Source organism: Apis cerana, linkage group LG6, assembly GCF_029169275.1.
Source record: "Apis cerana isolate GH-2021 linkage group LG6, AcerK_1.0, whole genome shotgun sequence".
In the NCBI taxonomy this organism is placed as follows: domain Eukaryota; kingdom Metazoa; phylum Arthropoda; class Insecta; order Hymenoptera; family Apidae; genus Apis; species Apis cerana.
In genome coordinates this window covers 2327164-2345462 of record NC_083857.1, presented here as the reverse complement: position 1 = coordinate 2345462, position 18299 = coordinate 2327164, and the positions used below count along the sequence as shown (strand labels likewise).

The following is an 18299-nucleotide window of genomic DNA, read 5'->3' as shown; positions in this document are numbered from 1 at the left end:
AAAATGTGCCGATCGTTCAGGACGATATTAGTATAAAATAGATTACGGAATTGAGGGTTGGTTAAGGTAATCGATCCGTGGGTTGAATTATTTTTTTTTAAAAACCGATGGAGAACGTCGTTGTTTAGAATTAAAATGCCAGTGGTGGTAACTCGAGGATTCGAACTGGTGCTTTTGTAGTGGGAATAATAGTCGTAAATGAATTAGAGCAATTAACGTTACGAAATAATTAATAGATTTAGATAGAATTGAGGAGGGATTGAATATTTTCTATCAATCAAGTAATTCGAATATCCGATTCTCTTGATTATTTCAATCAACTTTCTGCAATTTATACTTCCTGTGAAATTATTATATCATCTTATGCTCGACGATATTTCGCAATATTAATTTAATCGCGATGTAAAATTTCCTCCTTACATAATACACGCTCCTCCTATTAGCTAATCGATTACAATATTACGACATTAAATTTATTTCAATGTATCAATTGACACGAGTGATCAATGACACGATGATTATATATATATATATAAATTATATAATTCATATTTTCATAAATATCGATTAACGAAACGATTGTCGTTTGAAATGGTCACATTAATTTTAACAAGATAGTTGGAGAGGGACGGTGAAATATTTTCGCGACTATGATTCATCTCCTCGAAAACTGGTGGCTACACTTTTCCGAAAATTGCAAATGGTTCGGAAAGGATGTTAATTCAGGTGCTATTTATCGATGTGTATATAAAGGATATTTCCACGAGAGATTGAAGTTATCGTTGGTCGGAATTCCGCAATTAACGGGGAGAAAAGGGAATGATGGAAATAGTGGGCGGTGTAGAAATATAGCGTGACCCGAACTGTCAGCTACAAAGCGGCGAACCAGTTGGAAGGAGTAACTACGTTATTGCACGTTATTGCATCTGCGAGCTCGATAACAGCAATTAGAATAGTTAATAGTTGTTGTTTAGCGGTCTGACCCTTCCTTGTAAGGAGTTCCATTTCACTTTTCCATTTCTCCAATCCGGTACCGATTTTTTCGAGATGAATCCGTTCGAAGAAACGCGACAGATTAAAATAAAAAGTATAAAAAGAAAAAAAATAGAGAGAAATCATCAAAGATGATATTTTATTATAAACTTCTATTAATTTCTTTCCTGGATATTATGTTATGTTAATATTTATCAATTACATAGCGTTAGTTTCTTGGATGATTGATTTTGCCACTCGAGTATGTCACTTTTCCTTTCGCTCCTTTAATCACGTGACCTGTGATCAAACGATCAAGTCGAATTTTGATCGAATCTCTTTGTTTATTGTTTTAGAAGAGAGACAGAGGGACGAAGATACGGAGAATGAGCATCGAGGAGAAAAGTTCGAGCAGAAAATTGATAGAAACGGGAGCCACAAAGGCTCGCCGGTCGAACGAAGTCGTATATTAACAATGGACACCGATATATCGAGAACAGATGCGCCAACACGAATTGTCAGACATTCGCAGAGCATGAAGAGGAGAAGATTCGTCTGACTTCTTAGATACGTTCGGTGCCAGTTTGGAGAATGGAGGAGTCCTCACCAAGGATTCGTCCCTATCTGGATTGCTGGGACGTAAGTAAATTTATTTGAATAAATTGTTATTTAATTCAAAAAACTAATACAATCACACATGCGATTAAATCTAATTGAAAAGATCATTTGAATCGCAATCTTTTTTTTGATATTTTCCTTCCTTCGCATCATTTTTTCTCTTCTTTTCTTCCGTATTAAAAATTCACTCGGAAAATAAATTTCAAATGTGATGTTTATGTATGGAGCTTCATTTTCGGGTGAATCGATACTTAAAAACTTTTTGCATTATTGTTAATTATTAAAATTATTCCACACAGAAACACGATGATTCTCATTGTCAGATAAGATCCTTGTGCACTTGTATCACCATTCGATCATATTGTCCAATTTTCACTCTCGGGTTCTTTTAATTTCTTTTTGTATAATATTTAAATAACTACGACTTTGCTCGTATAAAATAAAAAAATCAAAGATCCTTATATCCTCCTTTAAGACACGATCATTTAGTTATATTAAAATAAATAAAATTTTTACAAAAATTTGCAATATTTCGTTTTTCAAATTCTTTTCAAATTTACAATTCTCTTTCTTCACATAAGGTAAAGAAAACCTCATTTTGATATTTTTATAGAGTACGACAGTGTAATTATATCGAAATAAATAAATGTTAAAAGTCGTTTAAAGAAAGTTATAAAAATAATAGCTAATCTATGGAAAAAACACGATTTTTCTTTTATTCTTTCTAATATTCCAATAACAATTTGATACAGAATACAGTAATTAAATTAGAATAAATGAACAGCAAAAGAAACAGAAAAATAATCAATCACTACTTTTACTAGGAAAATATTTTTTAATTTCCTTCATAATCTCTGACCTACAGGTTGAGAATCACTGCTCTACACAGAAATGACCGAAATACATATTTCGGACAAATAGGTAGGAAAAGTAGTGAAGGTTAAATGACGATCAAGAAATAAAAGAGAGAAAAAGCGACGATCTAAATATTCGGCGAGGAATGCAGTTGTAGAGACTTTTTTCCCCGATTTAAACTCGAATTATGGAAATTGCGCGCGCACACTGAGAAACTACGAAGCTTTCTCGCTTGTACGAATCGTTCAGGATGCTTTGGGCTAAACCCTTCTTCTACATGACACTTACACGATCTCAATCGCAAAAAACCATTGTTCTCTCGGTTCGTCGCTTTGAATTCGCATCGTTTTGCAGACACCTGGAAGTTTACCGTTGGATTGCTCTTCTATTTGTCTTCTCTCGTGAATCTTCTCTCGTGAGCATCGTCTTCGTTATAACGCGTCAAGTATGCACAGTTTTTCGAGGAAAGGATTATTTTTAATTATTTGTTTCGTACGTGATTTATCAACACGAGTGAATTTTATGGAATAGATGGAGAATGAATTAGAATGTTTCAATTGTAAAAATTGGGTGGTTTCGAAAAAGGTGTATTTTGATATTATCAATTTTTTTGATATTTTGTGTATTTTTGAAAGCAGTGATGGAACGATAGTAGATTGTTTCCTTCAAAAAAGGTTAAATTATTTATATCGAAACGTCTAAAAAACGAATCATTAGTGGAGGAAATAATTTAGTTTGAATTATAATGTATTGTATAAAAGATATTCATTCATGATTTCTTAGTTTTTTAGGAAATTCAAATTAAAACATCTCTTGAATTATTCGACATAACGAAAAATAAACCATTGCATCGAATAGTGCATTAAATATATAATTCTATTTAAAAATCAAAAGTCGCTTTTATATAATCTCTGATACGCATTGATATGTAAAAAAATTTAATATTATCAAAAACGAAAGAGATATTTTAAATAATAAAATGAATTAGTTACTTTCGATTATATATTTTTTTCTATAATAAAACTATCGATTTTAAATTTATTTATATCAAATTTTTATATGACAGTTTTCTATTTTTTATCATTGCTTTTTTTTTAATTTTTTTGAGCAGTAATATTTCTTATTTTTTCTTCAATTGCACTTCTTTTTTGCATTAAAAATATAAGAGGAAAATTTTCAACAACCTCGCATTAACATTGAATCGATATATATGTTTCTTTTAGTATTCGTTATTGCATTGTTATTAACTGCTTGTAATTAAATTGGCAATTTTCTCTACTAGATATCTTACTAATTGCAAGAGTCATTAACTATTAGGTGTTAATTTTCTCGAATACGATTTCTAATTAGAAAAGCAAAATTTTACTTTTCCTAATTCGAAAATCATTCTGTCGTTCATCAGAAACAATTAAGTGCATCACGTGATGAAATTTGTTTTACAAACGAAAAGAATTGTATTTTATTTAAAGATCGATTTAATAATAATACAAATTGGAGATTAATATAAACAACTTGTAATTGTATTGAAATTAGAAAAACATTAATAAGAAATTCATATTGTAATAAATTTTAAATTCTAGATTATTTTCATTTCAAAATGAAACTAACAATAACGATTTGAAATAAAAATATATTTCCTTGTTTATATTTCAAACAAGTTTTATTATAATTTTTCATTACAATATTCATATGTTCCTGTTTATAACCATTATCTTTTTCTCCATATTGACTATTAGAATATTTTATCATTATTTTATCACCAGAAAGATACGGAGAAAAAAAAATTTTATCACCAGAAAGAAACTTCTTACGCAATATATGCAAACCCAATTCCACCGTAATACATTCGATAGTAAAAGACCGCGGAATAGCTCATGAAACTATTTCCAAACAAATTCCTCGTAAATAATTCGTAACAAATTCTTCAATAAAATTATGCAAAACTACTCACAAAATAATTCCACCGTAACGCATTCCATGATAAAGGCCTACGAAAATACTCGTAAAACTAGTTTCGAAATGGCATTCCAAAGATAAAAAAGAAATATTCAGAAAAATTGCAAGGAAAGCCATTCGATCCGAACCATCGAAGCGCGAAACTCGAGGAATTCGGTCGCGACGTCCAATCCCCGATACTTGACATTTCGTCGAGGCCTCAAATTTAGGATTTTCATTCGAATCCGCGTGGAATATCGAGTTTGATGTTCTCGAGAGGGAACTGTGCTCGAGGATAAATCGATAGGCCAGAGTCGAGCAGGAGAGCCTGGAATCCATCTCGAAAATGAAATTTCCTTGAATGGGCTCCTCGGCTTTTAATCGATTCGCCAAAACCAAATGTTCTTGAGCATCGAGGTAAAAATGTTCTCCAGCGCTATTTTCATGTCACGTGGAATACAGATGATCTTAATGCGAACGTCAATTACGATAAACGAAAATAGTCGGTGAATGAAAATCTCTCTTCGAAAATAGCTCTCCCCGCAAATTGTTAACTTCTTCTTGTAACGGGTTTAAGTAAAAGAAGATTAACGAGAAGATTTTGCAATCCCTTAACGCGGAGAATTTCTCCTTTGCGCTTGAATTGATTAAAATCTGTTTGAATTGGAGTGGCGGTTTATTACTATTGTTGTTCTCTTTTTTCTTCTCCTTCTTTTTTTTTATTTTTTCGTTAAATAGGTAATCGTTAAAGCAAAGTTTAATGGAATGGCTTCTTTTTCGTGGAAAATTGGATGTGATGTAATAAGAGTAATGTTGAAAGTAAATCGGTTTATGTTTGAAAAACAAGATGGTCACGTTATTAATGTGACGATGCAAGGATATTGGAGTAGAGTAAATTAGTCATGAATAATGGATCAATTATTCATGAATAATGGTAATAAAAATTGGAATCAAAAAACACGCAAACATAAGCGTTTAAAAAAATTATTTGAAGAAGAAAGAAAATTTTAATAACACCATTATTTATCTCTTTGTTTTAATGTAAATAAAATAAAATAAAACCTAACTATAGAAATTAATTAAAATTGTTATATTACGAAATTATTGATACTTAATCGATTGTTTAAAATAACGTTAAATAGAGCGTAGTAATTTAATAATTAATTTATCTCGATAAAAGTATAAAACGTATAAAAGTTTTGAGGTTAGATTATTTATTACTTCGTAACCATAACCATAAATCGAATCTCATTTGCTTGTGTAAGAGAAAATTAATCGAATACAATTTCTCATTTTAATCTGAAGTCGAGGTACTTCTCAAAAATTTAAAAGCAAAGTGCTACAAGTGACAAAATTTTTAATTGGAAGAAATTATGGATAAAGTTACCCTCTGATAAAGAGAATTTATACGTTTTCTCAAATAATAATATACTGAATCAGTTTTCTTCTCGATGAATGCATATTATGTATCATTTTTCATTTTTTTTGTTAATTTTTTATAATTATAATGTTAACACATATTATATATTTATAATATAATACAACGAATAAATAGAATAAAATTTAAAAAATAAAGTTTCATAAGATAAATTCTCTATAACCAACTCTTTCTATAACCAAAATTAATTGTTGAAAAAAAAACATTCATGATCTTGTATTAATTTTTTGATAATAAGGAAGAAATTCCATATTTTTAAAAGAATAAGTGTAAAAATAACTTCTAAAGAGACGCGAGTTGCAAGAAGTATCCTACTAATTCATTAAATGATGTACACAGAGACGTAGGAAAGAGAGAATGTCCAAGAGATCCTGTTAAATGGAATTTAAAAGCAAGGTATGCGATAGAAAATAATTAAAATGCATACATACTGCTAGTTGATGTATTAGTAATGCGTAGAAGCATTTGCTTTCGATCGCTTTCAATGTCTTTTTCGATTCTTATAATAAATTCGATTCTTTTACGTCGAATAATACAAAGGAAAAAAGAAAATATTTATTCAATGATGTTATTTTTCTCTCGATATATATATCGATGTATTAAAAAATTATATAAAATATCTAAGTATTTCCAATACAAATATCCAATCGTTTTTAATATCGTATAAAATTTAATATAAACGTCACAAATTTTTAAGCTAGTGCAACCTAACCTAACAATTTTAAAATATCTCATCGAACTTTTAATGCAATTTTCCTGGAACGCGGATCATTTCGATTAGAAATACGCGTCATTTTTCTGGAAAATCAATTTCGAACACGCTCATTACATTGATTTTCAAAGGTATTTGTGCGAGTATTTAATATCAAATATTAAATAAAAAAGAAATTATTACTCGTACATCATATCAACAATTATAATTTCCTCATAATAATAATTTTCGAACGATACGATTGGTATTTTATAATTATTTTATAATTATATAAATCATTAATGACATTATGAAATATTAATTTACAATATCAATATAAAAATATTCTTATAATCATTACTCTTAATTATTTTAAAAATTCATTTCAAATAAAAAAATAAATTGATCTCTATCGAAACTAACGATATGAAAAATTTCGAGGTAAGTTTTTGTATCATCTGTTGAGATATTTGCTATTTTATTTTAAAATTTGCTTTTTGAAATTTATGCAAGAAGATATTATTTATTTAAATATTGAATATTAAATATCGTGTATGTTTATGTTGTTGTTATTATATTATATTATTATTATTAAATGAAGATATAAAAAGCATAATTTTAGTAAAGAAATATTATATTGTCATATTATTGACATATTTATTGACGAATAAGAAATATTTTTCTGTGCATAAAATTTAGTGTATAAAAATAAATTGTCTCAAATAAATTAAAACGCCAATCATATATAATAGCTAATCATATTTTGTTTTCGTAAAAAATATTATTAATGTCACATCACCGTTCATGCTTTCACGCATTACACGCATACAGAACGTATGTACGTAAATCAAGCCCACATTGCACTTGACACGCGTGTCCCAAAACAATGTTAACTAAGTTAAGTTGCTGAATGTATCGGATGTGCAACGAGGGAAAAATTAAGACGATGCACAAAGGATCGAGACAATTTGTTAGTGCTGATTTTCCAATAGTCGTTGTTATTCTCGCCATTTTTGAGATTCTCTCGTAAATTATAACTTTAATTTTTCCGGCTACGTTTGTTTACGTGGCACAGTTGTACAATGGCGAGTCATAGATCATTGGGGAATTACGAATTCCACAAGGAAAAAAAAAAAAATAACGAAATTGGTATTCTTTCGCCTTGACACGTAATGCACAGTGGTTCTCAACCATTTTCGACCTAAAGTTTGTTATCTCGACTCTAAATCTCGAGGGTAATAATTCAGTGATCGATAATGCGAAGAGCAAAGTCAAACCAAGAAATATAATTAAGATAGCTGGGAAAGAGAGATGGGAATGCTCCGTACAGAGGATTTTCAAAATTAATACGAGAGTTAAGAGAAAATATATAGAACGTTCCACGATCTGACCTAATTCGATGCTTAACGATGTTACAATTTCTCATCCGCCATGAACGAAGGTAAGTTTATTTACCCTGTCACGCCTAATTTTCCCTAATTATTTATGATTTCGAAGGTATAGTTTCGATTGGATATGCATGTAAGGTTTATTATTAAAATTTGTGATGGAATGTAATTGGTTTGATGTAACATAAAATATTAAAATTTAATTATCATCTAAAGAATAATATCAGCTAGAGAATAAATATCTGTTTTAATTTTTTAAACTCCACTATTTTATACATTGTACAAAGATTCTTATATTATTTGCTGTATAAATTTAAAATTTAATATTCAAATGTAATAAAATTGCCTATATATTTAAATATTGAGTAAAAAATATAAGATTATAATTTTAAATCGAAAGTTGAGAACCACCGGTAGGAATCTTCACAAATATCTAACAATGTGTAAATTCGATTCTATTTAATCCTTTTTCAAACGATCGAACTTACTAAAAAAAAGTAACGACGATTTATATAATAGTAAACGAGTCAGAGTGAAATAAAAGCATGTACCATTTGTAGCAGAACGAAGACAAGTACTCGGTGGCGAACAGCCAAGCGCCGTTGCAGGCCGGCGAGGACGAACATCCGGAACGTGGTACATGGACGGGGAAATTCGACTTCCTGTTGTCTCTTTTGGGATACAGCGTCGGCCTTGGCAATGTGTGGCGGTTTCCGTATCTCTGCTACTCAAATGGAGGGGGCGCTTTTCTAATACCGTTCACAGTGATGCTCATTATCGCGGGACTGCCTCTGATGTTCATGGAGCTTTCCTTAGGTAAGCAAAATATACATAATTTGTTTCATCGATGCGAAAAGTATAGAAAGTAATGCCAAATAATTTGCTTAATATAGCTGTAAGAAAAGGAAAATAAGAATAACATTAATTAACTATCTAAATGGATATGTAAAATAAAAATATTAAATATAATATTAAATAATGATAATTTATTAAATTATAACTTAAGTTCGTATTAGATAAAGCAAAGTAAAAATAAAAGGATAGCTATGCGATAAAGATAGATAATTTGCATGCTATGGATAAAGAATTCATGGAATATTTTTCATTTTCTCATATTGCAGCTATTTTTTTTATTAAATTCGGTTATTAATAATGTTCTGTATCATTAATTATCATCACTTTCAATTTGAAGATTTTATGATTTATAATTTGCAGTGAGTATTTGTTTATAGCCAAACAAATATTTATAGAATATTTCACAATCTTTTGAAAAAAATAACAAATTAAAAAAAACTGGAAAATATTGAGATAATAATAGATTTTTGCATTTCAATATGTTTCATTGATAATAACAGCTAACAATAATTAGTTATTTATTAAAATTGTTGCTGCACAATTGTAAATCATAAAATTTGAAATGATAATAGAGAATATTATTACATATGGTTTTTTAATAAAAAAAAAGAATTGGAATATTCTTGATTGCATTTTATGAGCTTTTTATCTATAAATCCTTATATATTTATTTCGTTTTATTTAACACAAATATCTATTACTTATAATTTAATAAGTAAGTTTTAATATTTTTTATATCAATTATAATTTTGTGTTAATTTATTCTTTAAAAGTATTCTAAGAATACTATTAATAATAATATTCTATATAATTATATTTCAATCTTAATAAAATGAAATATTAATTTTCCTAAAGATATCTATATTTTTATAAAAGAAAAAATCTAAAGTTTGTCATCATTTATCATTTTTTTGTTTAGTTCTAGTGTAATTATTTTAATTTTATAATGTTTTAGTAAAAAATACACAAATTAATACACAATTAGCATTAAAATAATTTCTGTAGTAATTTGTTTGAATTCAAAGTTATAGGAAAGAAATAAAATGTGATTAATTATTTTTATTTTATAATAATTATTTAACTTGTACGTTAAATCTATATGTGTTGTGTATTCATTTAATATTTTTCATTTTATTTTATCAAGATATTTTTGAATTCAACTAGATATTATTTAATATGTACGTATGTTTCCTATTGATTTATACTTCACGTTTGGCTTATTAATGGAAATCTAAAGAGCATCCGTTATAAGCAGCTTTATTAAAAATAGTAATAAACATTTAATATAATGTAAAACAAAGAGTAAGAATTGATAAATATAAAATTCAAGTTTTCATCGAAGAATAATTGAAAAATAAAAACAAAGAACGAAACGAATGTTTTTATATCGATCTTCTCCTTGTTTCTCGTTATTGTATCGATGATAATGGACGTAATAAAGATTGATAACGAAATATAATAATCTCTGTTGCACATATAATATATATATATTAGCAAACTTATATTTTCAACTGTGTATAAAATATTAAAAGCAATATGTTTGTATAAAAAAATTTTACAATGTTTCATGCTCAATCATAATAACTCATCGAAATAATTCAAAAGATTATTAAATTCGTAAATGTATTATTCACATCACGTGAATAAACGAATAAAGAATAAATATTAGAATAGCAGATACATCGGAAATAAATCAAATAAATAACAGTAATATAACAATTTGACAAAACGAAATGGGAGGAAGTGATGTTATTTCTATTTGATCAGAACAAATAAATGTCGGGTTCCAAGAACATGCAATATCCTCCATGCTTCGTGGTCAGAACAAGAATATTTTGGTCTTGCAAAGTGGTTCTATTTTAAATCATTTATATCATATAATTCAATTGTTCGAGATTCTTGCAAACAAATTGTGTCTTTTAAAAAATATTTCTTAAAATAATAATTGATTAATTTTAGATTGATAGGACTTGTGATCAAACTTTACAAAAGATCAATTGTTTTCAACTTATATTAAAAAATAAAGAAAAAAAAGAAAAAGATGAAAAAAATATAACACTTTTAATTCTTCATTTATTATAAACAAGATGTTTCGCGATAAAATATGGTTGATATATGGAAGAGAAATATTTTGCGTGATCTTTCATTAACAAGCGCGACATCTTCATCCATTTATTATCACTTTGCTGAAGGATTGATATATCTAACAAATCATCAATTTTGTGATATCTATAATACATATATATCTACCATATATCTTATAGTGTCTATAAAAAGTTCATTTCTAGATTATTTCTAAAATAAAAATATTATGTTTTCCCAAATAGATTTCGTTTTATCTAATAAAAATGAAAAAGATATATAAGATAATGATAATATAATAATAAAAATATAATAATAAAAAAATATATATGAAATAACAATTTGTAGGATATAAATTTAAATTTTAAAGATTATTAGAAAAATTATAAAAGAAACAAAATTTTTAATCAATTAATAATTTTTATTTATAAAAGCATTAAACTTATTTTTTGAAGAATTTATTTTTATTTTTATTAAGCGATATATATTACTTATTTTCATAAATAGAATAATGAATAAATAAGAATTAATTAAAGTTATATATATGTACATATATAAAATGAATTCTATATTCATCACTAATTCGTTTTTTTAAAAATAAACGAATATAAAATCATTCTTTTCAATAAAAACATTCATAATAAAAAAATAAACGAAAAAATTAATAATCGATTTTCAGCTTCGAACGAGAGTTTAAATAAATTTCAAAAATTTAATATCTAATAATTTATCGAAAAGCCATTATGGTAGAAAGTGAATCATGCAGTAATTTTTGACGACGAATATCGAATTTTCGAACTTATTAAAAAAATTTTAGATTTATCTAACAAAGGAGTAGACGAACATAAAAAAAAATTTCACTGTATTTAATTAATTAATGTTTCAATTCTTTCTTTCGACACGTTTTTACTTCCTGTCCTGTTCTATTTCGTGACAGACTAGGATACTCAGAATAGCCTCGCATGAACGAAATTGCGTCACGAGATATCTCGATTGCGAATAGGGTGAAATAATACGGAAATAGACACTAAAATACACATGTCGTAAGAATACAAACCTTACTCTTATGGTCATGCTTGTCCAAGGTCAAGCCACGCTTGTTTATCGACCGAAATAGAACGATCAATGAACGATCGTTCCTCGTTACCAGAGCTTACGTAACGTTATTTTTAGGCGAACCGGTGAACCGTTCGTGATATCGACCTCCCTCTCTCTCCCTCTCTCTTTCTCTTTCTCTTTCTCTCTCTCGCGATTCGATACTCCGTGTAAATTGCAGGTGTGCACCGGGTAGCCGGCCTGGCACAGATGGTTTATCGATCGGTTTCTTCGGTTCTTCGTCTATTCTCTTCCCTTTTTCCTTTTTTTCTTTCTCTTTTGCAATATTCTCTCCCCCAGGGCAGTACGCGAGCCTTGGCCCAGTGGCAGCTTACAAACGCTTCTGCCCCCTTCTGCGCGGCTTGGGATACGGAATGGTGTTGGTCAGTTCTGTGGTGATGCTCTATTACAACTTGATCATCGCCTGGACTCTTTATTACATATTTGTCTCCGTGGCCGGTGAGTTTCCCCTTTTAAACACCTGTATACGCATCGTGCTTGTTTAATGTTACATATTTATGTTGATAGTAAAAATTGTTTCGTATAGAGTTGGATAAAATTTATAAAATTTACTAAGTATGAAAGACAAGGGGAACGTGAACAGTAGATAGATCGTTTGGCGTGTTCTTCTTTATCTTTTATACGGATAAAATATACGATCCCATTAAAAAAACAAGACGATAATAACGATAATGATCTTCACATGTCTTCTACGTGTTGTAAAAAAAAAAAGAAGCTAATATCACGTGTCCTTCCTGAAATCATTTCATGTAAAATATTGTTTTTTATAATAACAGTGATGAAAAAGAGTATTAATATTTTTCATCACCTGTACGTCACTCGACTATGTTCTTCTTTTATTTTTTAGAAAAAGAAAATGATTCTTTGTTTCAAATGTTTTATGAATGCGAAGACGTGAAGCGTGAATTATTGATCTCACTGAATCTATGTTACTAGTATTTCGAGTGTGTCGACGAATATCTAGGTTTCTTACGAATTTCATTTCTTTTTTTCTTTTTTTTTTTTTTTATTGGAAAAAGTACGATCAGAGAAAAGTAAAATAGATTAAGAATTTAGATATCGTATACAGGGTGGTCCATAATTCCGTAACATATATTTTCATGTAATTTTAATTTGTATTTAATTCATCTGTATGTATAAAATGAACTCGAAATAAAAATATAAGAAAATATAGAATAAAATTTTTTCGCACGAATCAAATTAAGTTTGAATACTTTTTAAATACAAGTAAAAAGTTAATTCTTAGTTAGATATGAATGAATATATTATTCCGTTGAAAATTTTCAAACTTTATTTACTTAATTTATAAAACGAAGCTTCCTACGCAATTTCTAATTATTCCTATATCTTATTTTTCGTTTTATTTCGAATCGTAGAATTTCCTTCATTTGTATCATGAATTCAGGATCAGATGTATAAATTAAATAGAAATTAAAATTATACGAAAAATATAATGTTGCTTTTATTATATTCTTTCAATAGGATCGATAAAGATAATTTTACGTGTTAAAGTATTCTTTTCTGCATTTATTATAAAATTTTATATTATAATATTATAAAATTATATGCCCAGGAGCTGGTAAACTGCCTTGGAGCAAGTGCGAACCAGCATGGAGTACCGAAGACTGCTTCATGCCAGAAGCTGCCGAGGCGTGCGCGTCTCAAAACATGAGTTATTTCAAAGGGAAATGCTTAAATTCCACCCAGATGGCCTCCATGGGCCTGACTCTCGAAAATATCACTAGTGCCATTAGAAGACCACCGGCTGAGGAATATTTTAAGTAAGAATCGTATAATAAATACTATCTTGTACATCGATTCTCTTATAATCTAAAACATCTGCATCTTCAATGGAAAATAATGATGAACAACCTTTTGTCGATGTCTTATGATTTCGAAAAAAAAATGTCATCAGTTTCATATTATTTCGATGTTAGCAATAAAAGTTTAATCGAAAATTCGATCGATTAATTACGAATTAAATAATTTGATGGTATATCAATTGAAATGTGTTGTGCAGCAATCACGTGTTGGGGATGAGTAGCGGTATAGAGGAGACAGGAGCCATTCGACCCTCGATGGCGGTGAATCTTTTACTAGCTTGGATCATTGTCTTCCTTTGCCTGAGCAAAGGTGTTCAAAGCTCGGGAAAGGTTGTCTATTTCACTGCTCTCTTCCCATACGTTGTTCTGGTAAACTTTGAAAAAATTCTATTCTATATTTTTCCTTATTTTCTCATGGGAAAATGTGTATTTGTCCCTGCTATATAACTTTGCTACTCTACTCTTTATCACATCGATCAAACAAATTTTCTTAATTTTTACTAACGCTTTTCTCAATCTGAAAATCTTAATTTTTTAAGCATGATTTTCATCATTTATCAATCAAAATCATAATATTCCCTTTAATTCTTCTATCAATCTTTTCTTCGGTTAAATTGTTTTTTTAAAAATAAATTCTCTCCTCTTTAGAATTCTACTAGAAATCGAAACGCTTACTTTTTCTTTCCTTCCTTCGAATCAATATCTCGATACAGATTCTTCATCCAATCCCAAAAGCATTGGGTACCAACAAAAAGGATTTTAAACGGTAGAACGTTTCGATTCGACGTTTTGTTCGCAGATCGCTCTTTTCATTCGTGGAATTTTGCTTCCTGGCGCCAACGAGGGCATTCTCTTTTACTTGACACCCGATTGGAAAAGGCTAATGTCCGCGAAAGTGTGGGGCGATGCCGCTGTGCAGATATTCTTCGCCTTGAGCCCTGCTTGGGGCGGTCTGATAACGCTCAGCTCCTACAACAAATTCACCAACAATTGCTACAAGGATTCGTTAATCGTCGCCGTCAGCAACATCGGCACGTCTTTTTTCGCTGGCTTCGTAATTTTCTCTGTGATCGGTTTCCTCGCTCACGAGCTTGCGGTTCCGGTCGCGTCCGTGGTCGACCAGGGTGCTGGATTAGCGTTCATAGTGTATCCCGAGGTACGTGAATTTGATACGTCTTCTTTTATTTTAAATTTTACTTAAAATTGTTTTTAGATAAAGACGAATAATTTTTTCTAATGAATATTGATATTTTACAAATCTTGATCAATAATTATTTTCGTTGTCTCATTTTTTCAAGTAAATTTTCTTTTCATGTTTGTGGATTTCTGTTTTTGACATAATGGATGATACATGTATTTTATTAATTTTAATGATTTTCTGTTATTTTTACAATAAACATTTACATAATACGTCTATAGATTCGTTTTTAAAAAAAACTTTTTACTTGTTTTATTTTGTGAAAATTTGGAAAAGTGATAAATACATTTTGTATTTAGCATCTATTGATATTTTTTATTTATCTTTATAAATGAATAATATCCATAATATGTATTGATGTATGCATGATGACAAAAAAAATAAATATAAAAAATAGGTAGTAGCACGTTTACCAGTCGCACCAGTTTGGTCGCTGCTCTTTTTCGTGATGCTCCTCACCTTGGGTCTTGACTCTCAATTCGCTTTGATGGAAACTGTCACCACAGCAATTCTCGATGCCTTTCCAGCATTAAGAAACTACAAATTGTGGGTTGTCTTGGCGGCAGCCGTGTTCGGTTACGCTGGTGGAATTATTTTTACTACTAATGTAAGTTTACAAAAAAGAAAAATTGTACTTTATATTCTTTTCCTGAATAATTATTATTATTATATACGTTTTTTACAGTTTAGAAAAGATTTTACGAAAAGATTCTCTTCATTTTATCGTATATTCTCGAATTGTTCGTTATTCAAAAAATGTGTCAAATTAGATTTTTGTAGATGCATGGAACAATATAAGAAGATATTTAAAAATATTTTTTTTTAATAGAATTATATAATTTTCAATGCATTAATCTCGATATTCTCTAAAATAGAAAGAGGTCAAACAATAGAGTATCGCATTGCATTTTTCTCGTTTCTCTTTCATGTATAAATTTTATGAATTTCAACTTAAAATCTATCTTCTAAGCCAACTAAGGTTCGATATAAATTTTTTCGATAGATACTTTTTTTTTATAGAGAATATCGAGATGCATTAAAAATTATATGGTCTCATATAAAAAAATATCATTGACTTTCGTATATCCTTCCATTGCGTCCATTTAAAAAACCTAACTATATTAAATTCTTTTTTCTCTCGAAGCAAAATTCTTTCCGACACACTTTTTGAATATAAACAGAGGGAAAATGGAAAATGGATTTATGGATTAAAATTAGAGCATCTTAATTATTATACATATATATTTTTCTATCACGAAAGAATAATAATCGATTGAAAGATGATCGTGATTAAATATCATATAAATATTGTCATATTTTCATATTTACAGGCCGGCATGTATTGGCTGCAATTAATGGACAAATACGCAGCGAATTGGTCGGTTTTATTAATAGCCATCGGTGAGTGCATCTTGGTCGCCTGGATTTACGGCGCGGATCGATTTCTCGACGATGTACAGCAAATGATCGGACCTCGTAGCCGTCTCTGGAGATTTTTCTGGACCTGGATGTGGAAAGTGATTACACCAGCTACTCTTTTCTTCATCCTCTTCTTCAACTGGGTCGAATACGAGCCCCTCAAATACGGTGTCTACGTTTATCCAAAATGGGCGGACATTGTCGGATGGGTCGTTGGTATGATACCAGTTTTGGTCATCGTTGGCTTGGCTCTCGTAAGTGCAAATAAAATTTAAAAAAAAAACAAAAACTTTTCAATCATCGTTAAAAAAAATGATATCGCAACGTTACATTTTAAAGTATTTGCTCTCTTGAAATCGAAGAAGTTGAAGTAGGAGTTTACAGGATTGGTATATACAGTGCAATCTCGATTATTATTGGAATATCGATTATTGAAACGTCAATTATAAGAGTACTTGATTGAACAAACAGAACTTCTTCTACTTATCGAGTGTTTTGTTATCTATAATTACAGTTGTGGAAATAGTTTTATTAATGTAACGTGAAGTAAATGTAATATATAAAATTTGTAATATAAAAAAAAACTTTCTAATAATATTCAAATTTTAAAGTATATAAAAAATATATATATATATAATTCAAACAAAACTATGTATATTTTTGACTATGTCTAGTTTCGATCAAATATAACGAGATACACAGAAGGGTGAACAGCCTCGTGCACTTTTCCATTTCGCATATTTCCTTTATCATCCACCCCATTAATATTCTCGAAATATTCTATGGAAATTTCCGTATCCAATATTTATTAATAAATTTACCACAGAATCAATTGAGGGATCGTCGTCGACGTTCCGCCTACGACGACGACGACGACGACGACGACGACCTGGACAATAGGCCATCGTACCAGAGGCCTGGCAAAGGTAAAACGAAGAAGAGCAACGGGAAGAACGTGTGGTGGCGCGCCAAGATGCTTTTACAGCCTACTTCCGATTGGGGTCCAGCGAGCAGGAATCCTTCCACTCCGTCGAGAACGCTCACTCACACGCCATCACCAGGTAATCCAGATTTAATTAAGCGTTAATCTTGCGTGCAACTATTATATGCGGTAAGGGAATTTTTAACAGAATAATAATTTTAATCGGATTCAAATAGGAGTGGTAAAGGATTAATCGGGATATAAGCTAAACGATAATATATATTATAAAAAATATTAGGAAACTTGTTGTAAAAAGTGTAAAATAAAGTGTAATGTTATACTTGAGTTTTTTTGAAAATATTTTGTGATGCGATTACAGTGAAATTATTAGTGGAATCATTTTAAATTCATAGTAGTACGAAATTGTTTAAAGAAATTTTCATATAGCATAATATTCCTCTTTTCTCATAATTATATATTTCAAAAAGATTAATGGAACAATATAAACTTTTTAGTATATTGATTATATTCTATTTGTTTTTCAACAAATCATCTCAATCCTTTTTCTAATGTTATAAATGTTTCAAAGGGTATGGAATTTAAAATTAGTAAACTAAAATAATATAATTATAAAAGTATCAAAATAAACGTTCAGATAATAGAGATATTATAAGATGTAAGTAATGAGATTATATATGAGAGTATTAATACATTCGTAATGCACCTTTGGATCGATTCTAGAAATAAAACATAATACAAAAATAACTATATGAAAATATCGATCGAGACTTATTTATTAATTGTAAGTTAAGCAATTGAAGTTTGATGAAGCAAAATAAACGAGGCCACTCTCTCTCTCGTTTCATTTAATAGAATATTAATCCTATTATTTAATAAACAAGCTTCAAACAACATTTTTATATATCGACATCTTATATATTTATTTTGGTTTTTGTATAATCATTCTTTAAGATTCTTCAAGATATT

General features: G+C 29.2%; 1 protein-coding gene across 8 annotated transcripts in view; it reads left to right on the top strand.

Annotated features, from left to right (window-relative positions):
- Window positions 1–18299, top strand: part of LOC107993504 (sodium- and chloride-dependent glycine transporter 1) — a 28569-nt gene that overhangs the window by 2227 nt on the left and 8043 nt on the right. For 2 of the 8 annotated variants that reach the window (XM_017049951.3, XM_062075997.1), the window contains exons 2-10: window positions 1329–1611; window positions 8458–8713; window positions 12230–12388; window positions 13524–13731; window positions 13971–14142; window positions 14573–14929; window positions 15369–15578; window positions 16303–16644; window positions 17217–17451. In XM_017049951.3, the coding sequence (XP_016905440.1) occupies window positions 1564–1611; window positions 8458–8713; window positions 12230–12388; window positions 13524–13731; window positions 13971–14142; window positions 14573–14929; window positions 15369–15578; window positions 16303–16644; window positions 17217–17451 (1987 nt within the window). In that variant the 5' untranslated portion in view covers window positions 1329–1563. Of the gene's footprint in view, window positions 1–839; window positions 992–1040; window positions 1235–1328; window positions 1612–6157; window positions 6215–7307; window positions 7951–8457; window positions 8714–12229; window positions 12389–13523; window positions 13732–13970; window positions 14143–14572; window positions 14930–15368; window positions 15579–16302; window positions 16645–17216; window positions 17452–18299 lie in introns of those variants that run through there. The other 6 variants (XM_062075999.1, XM_062075998.1, XM_028664661.2 and 3 more) reach the window with 6 other exon arrangements.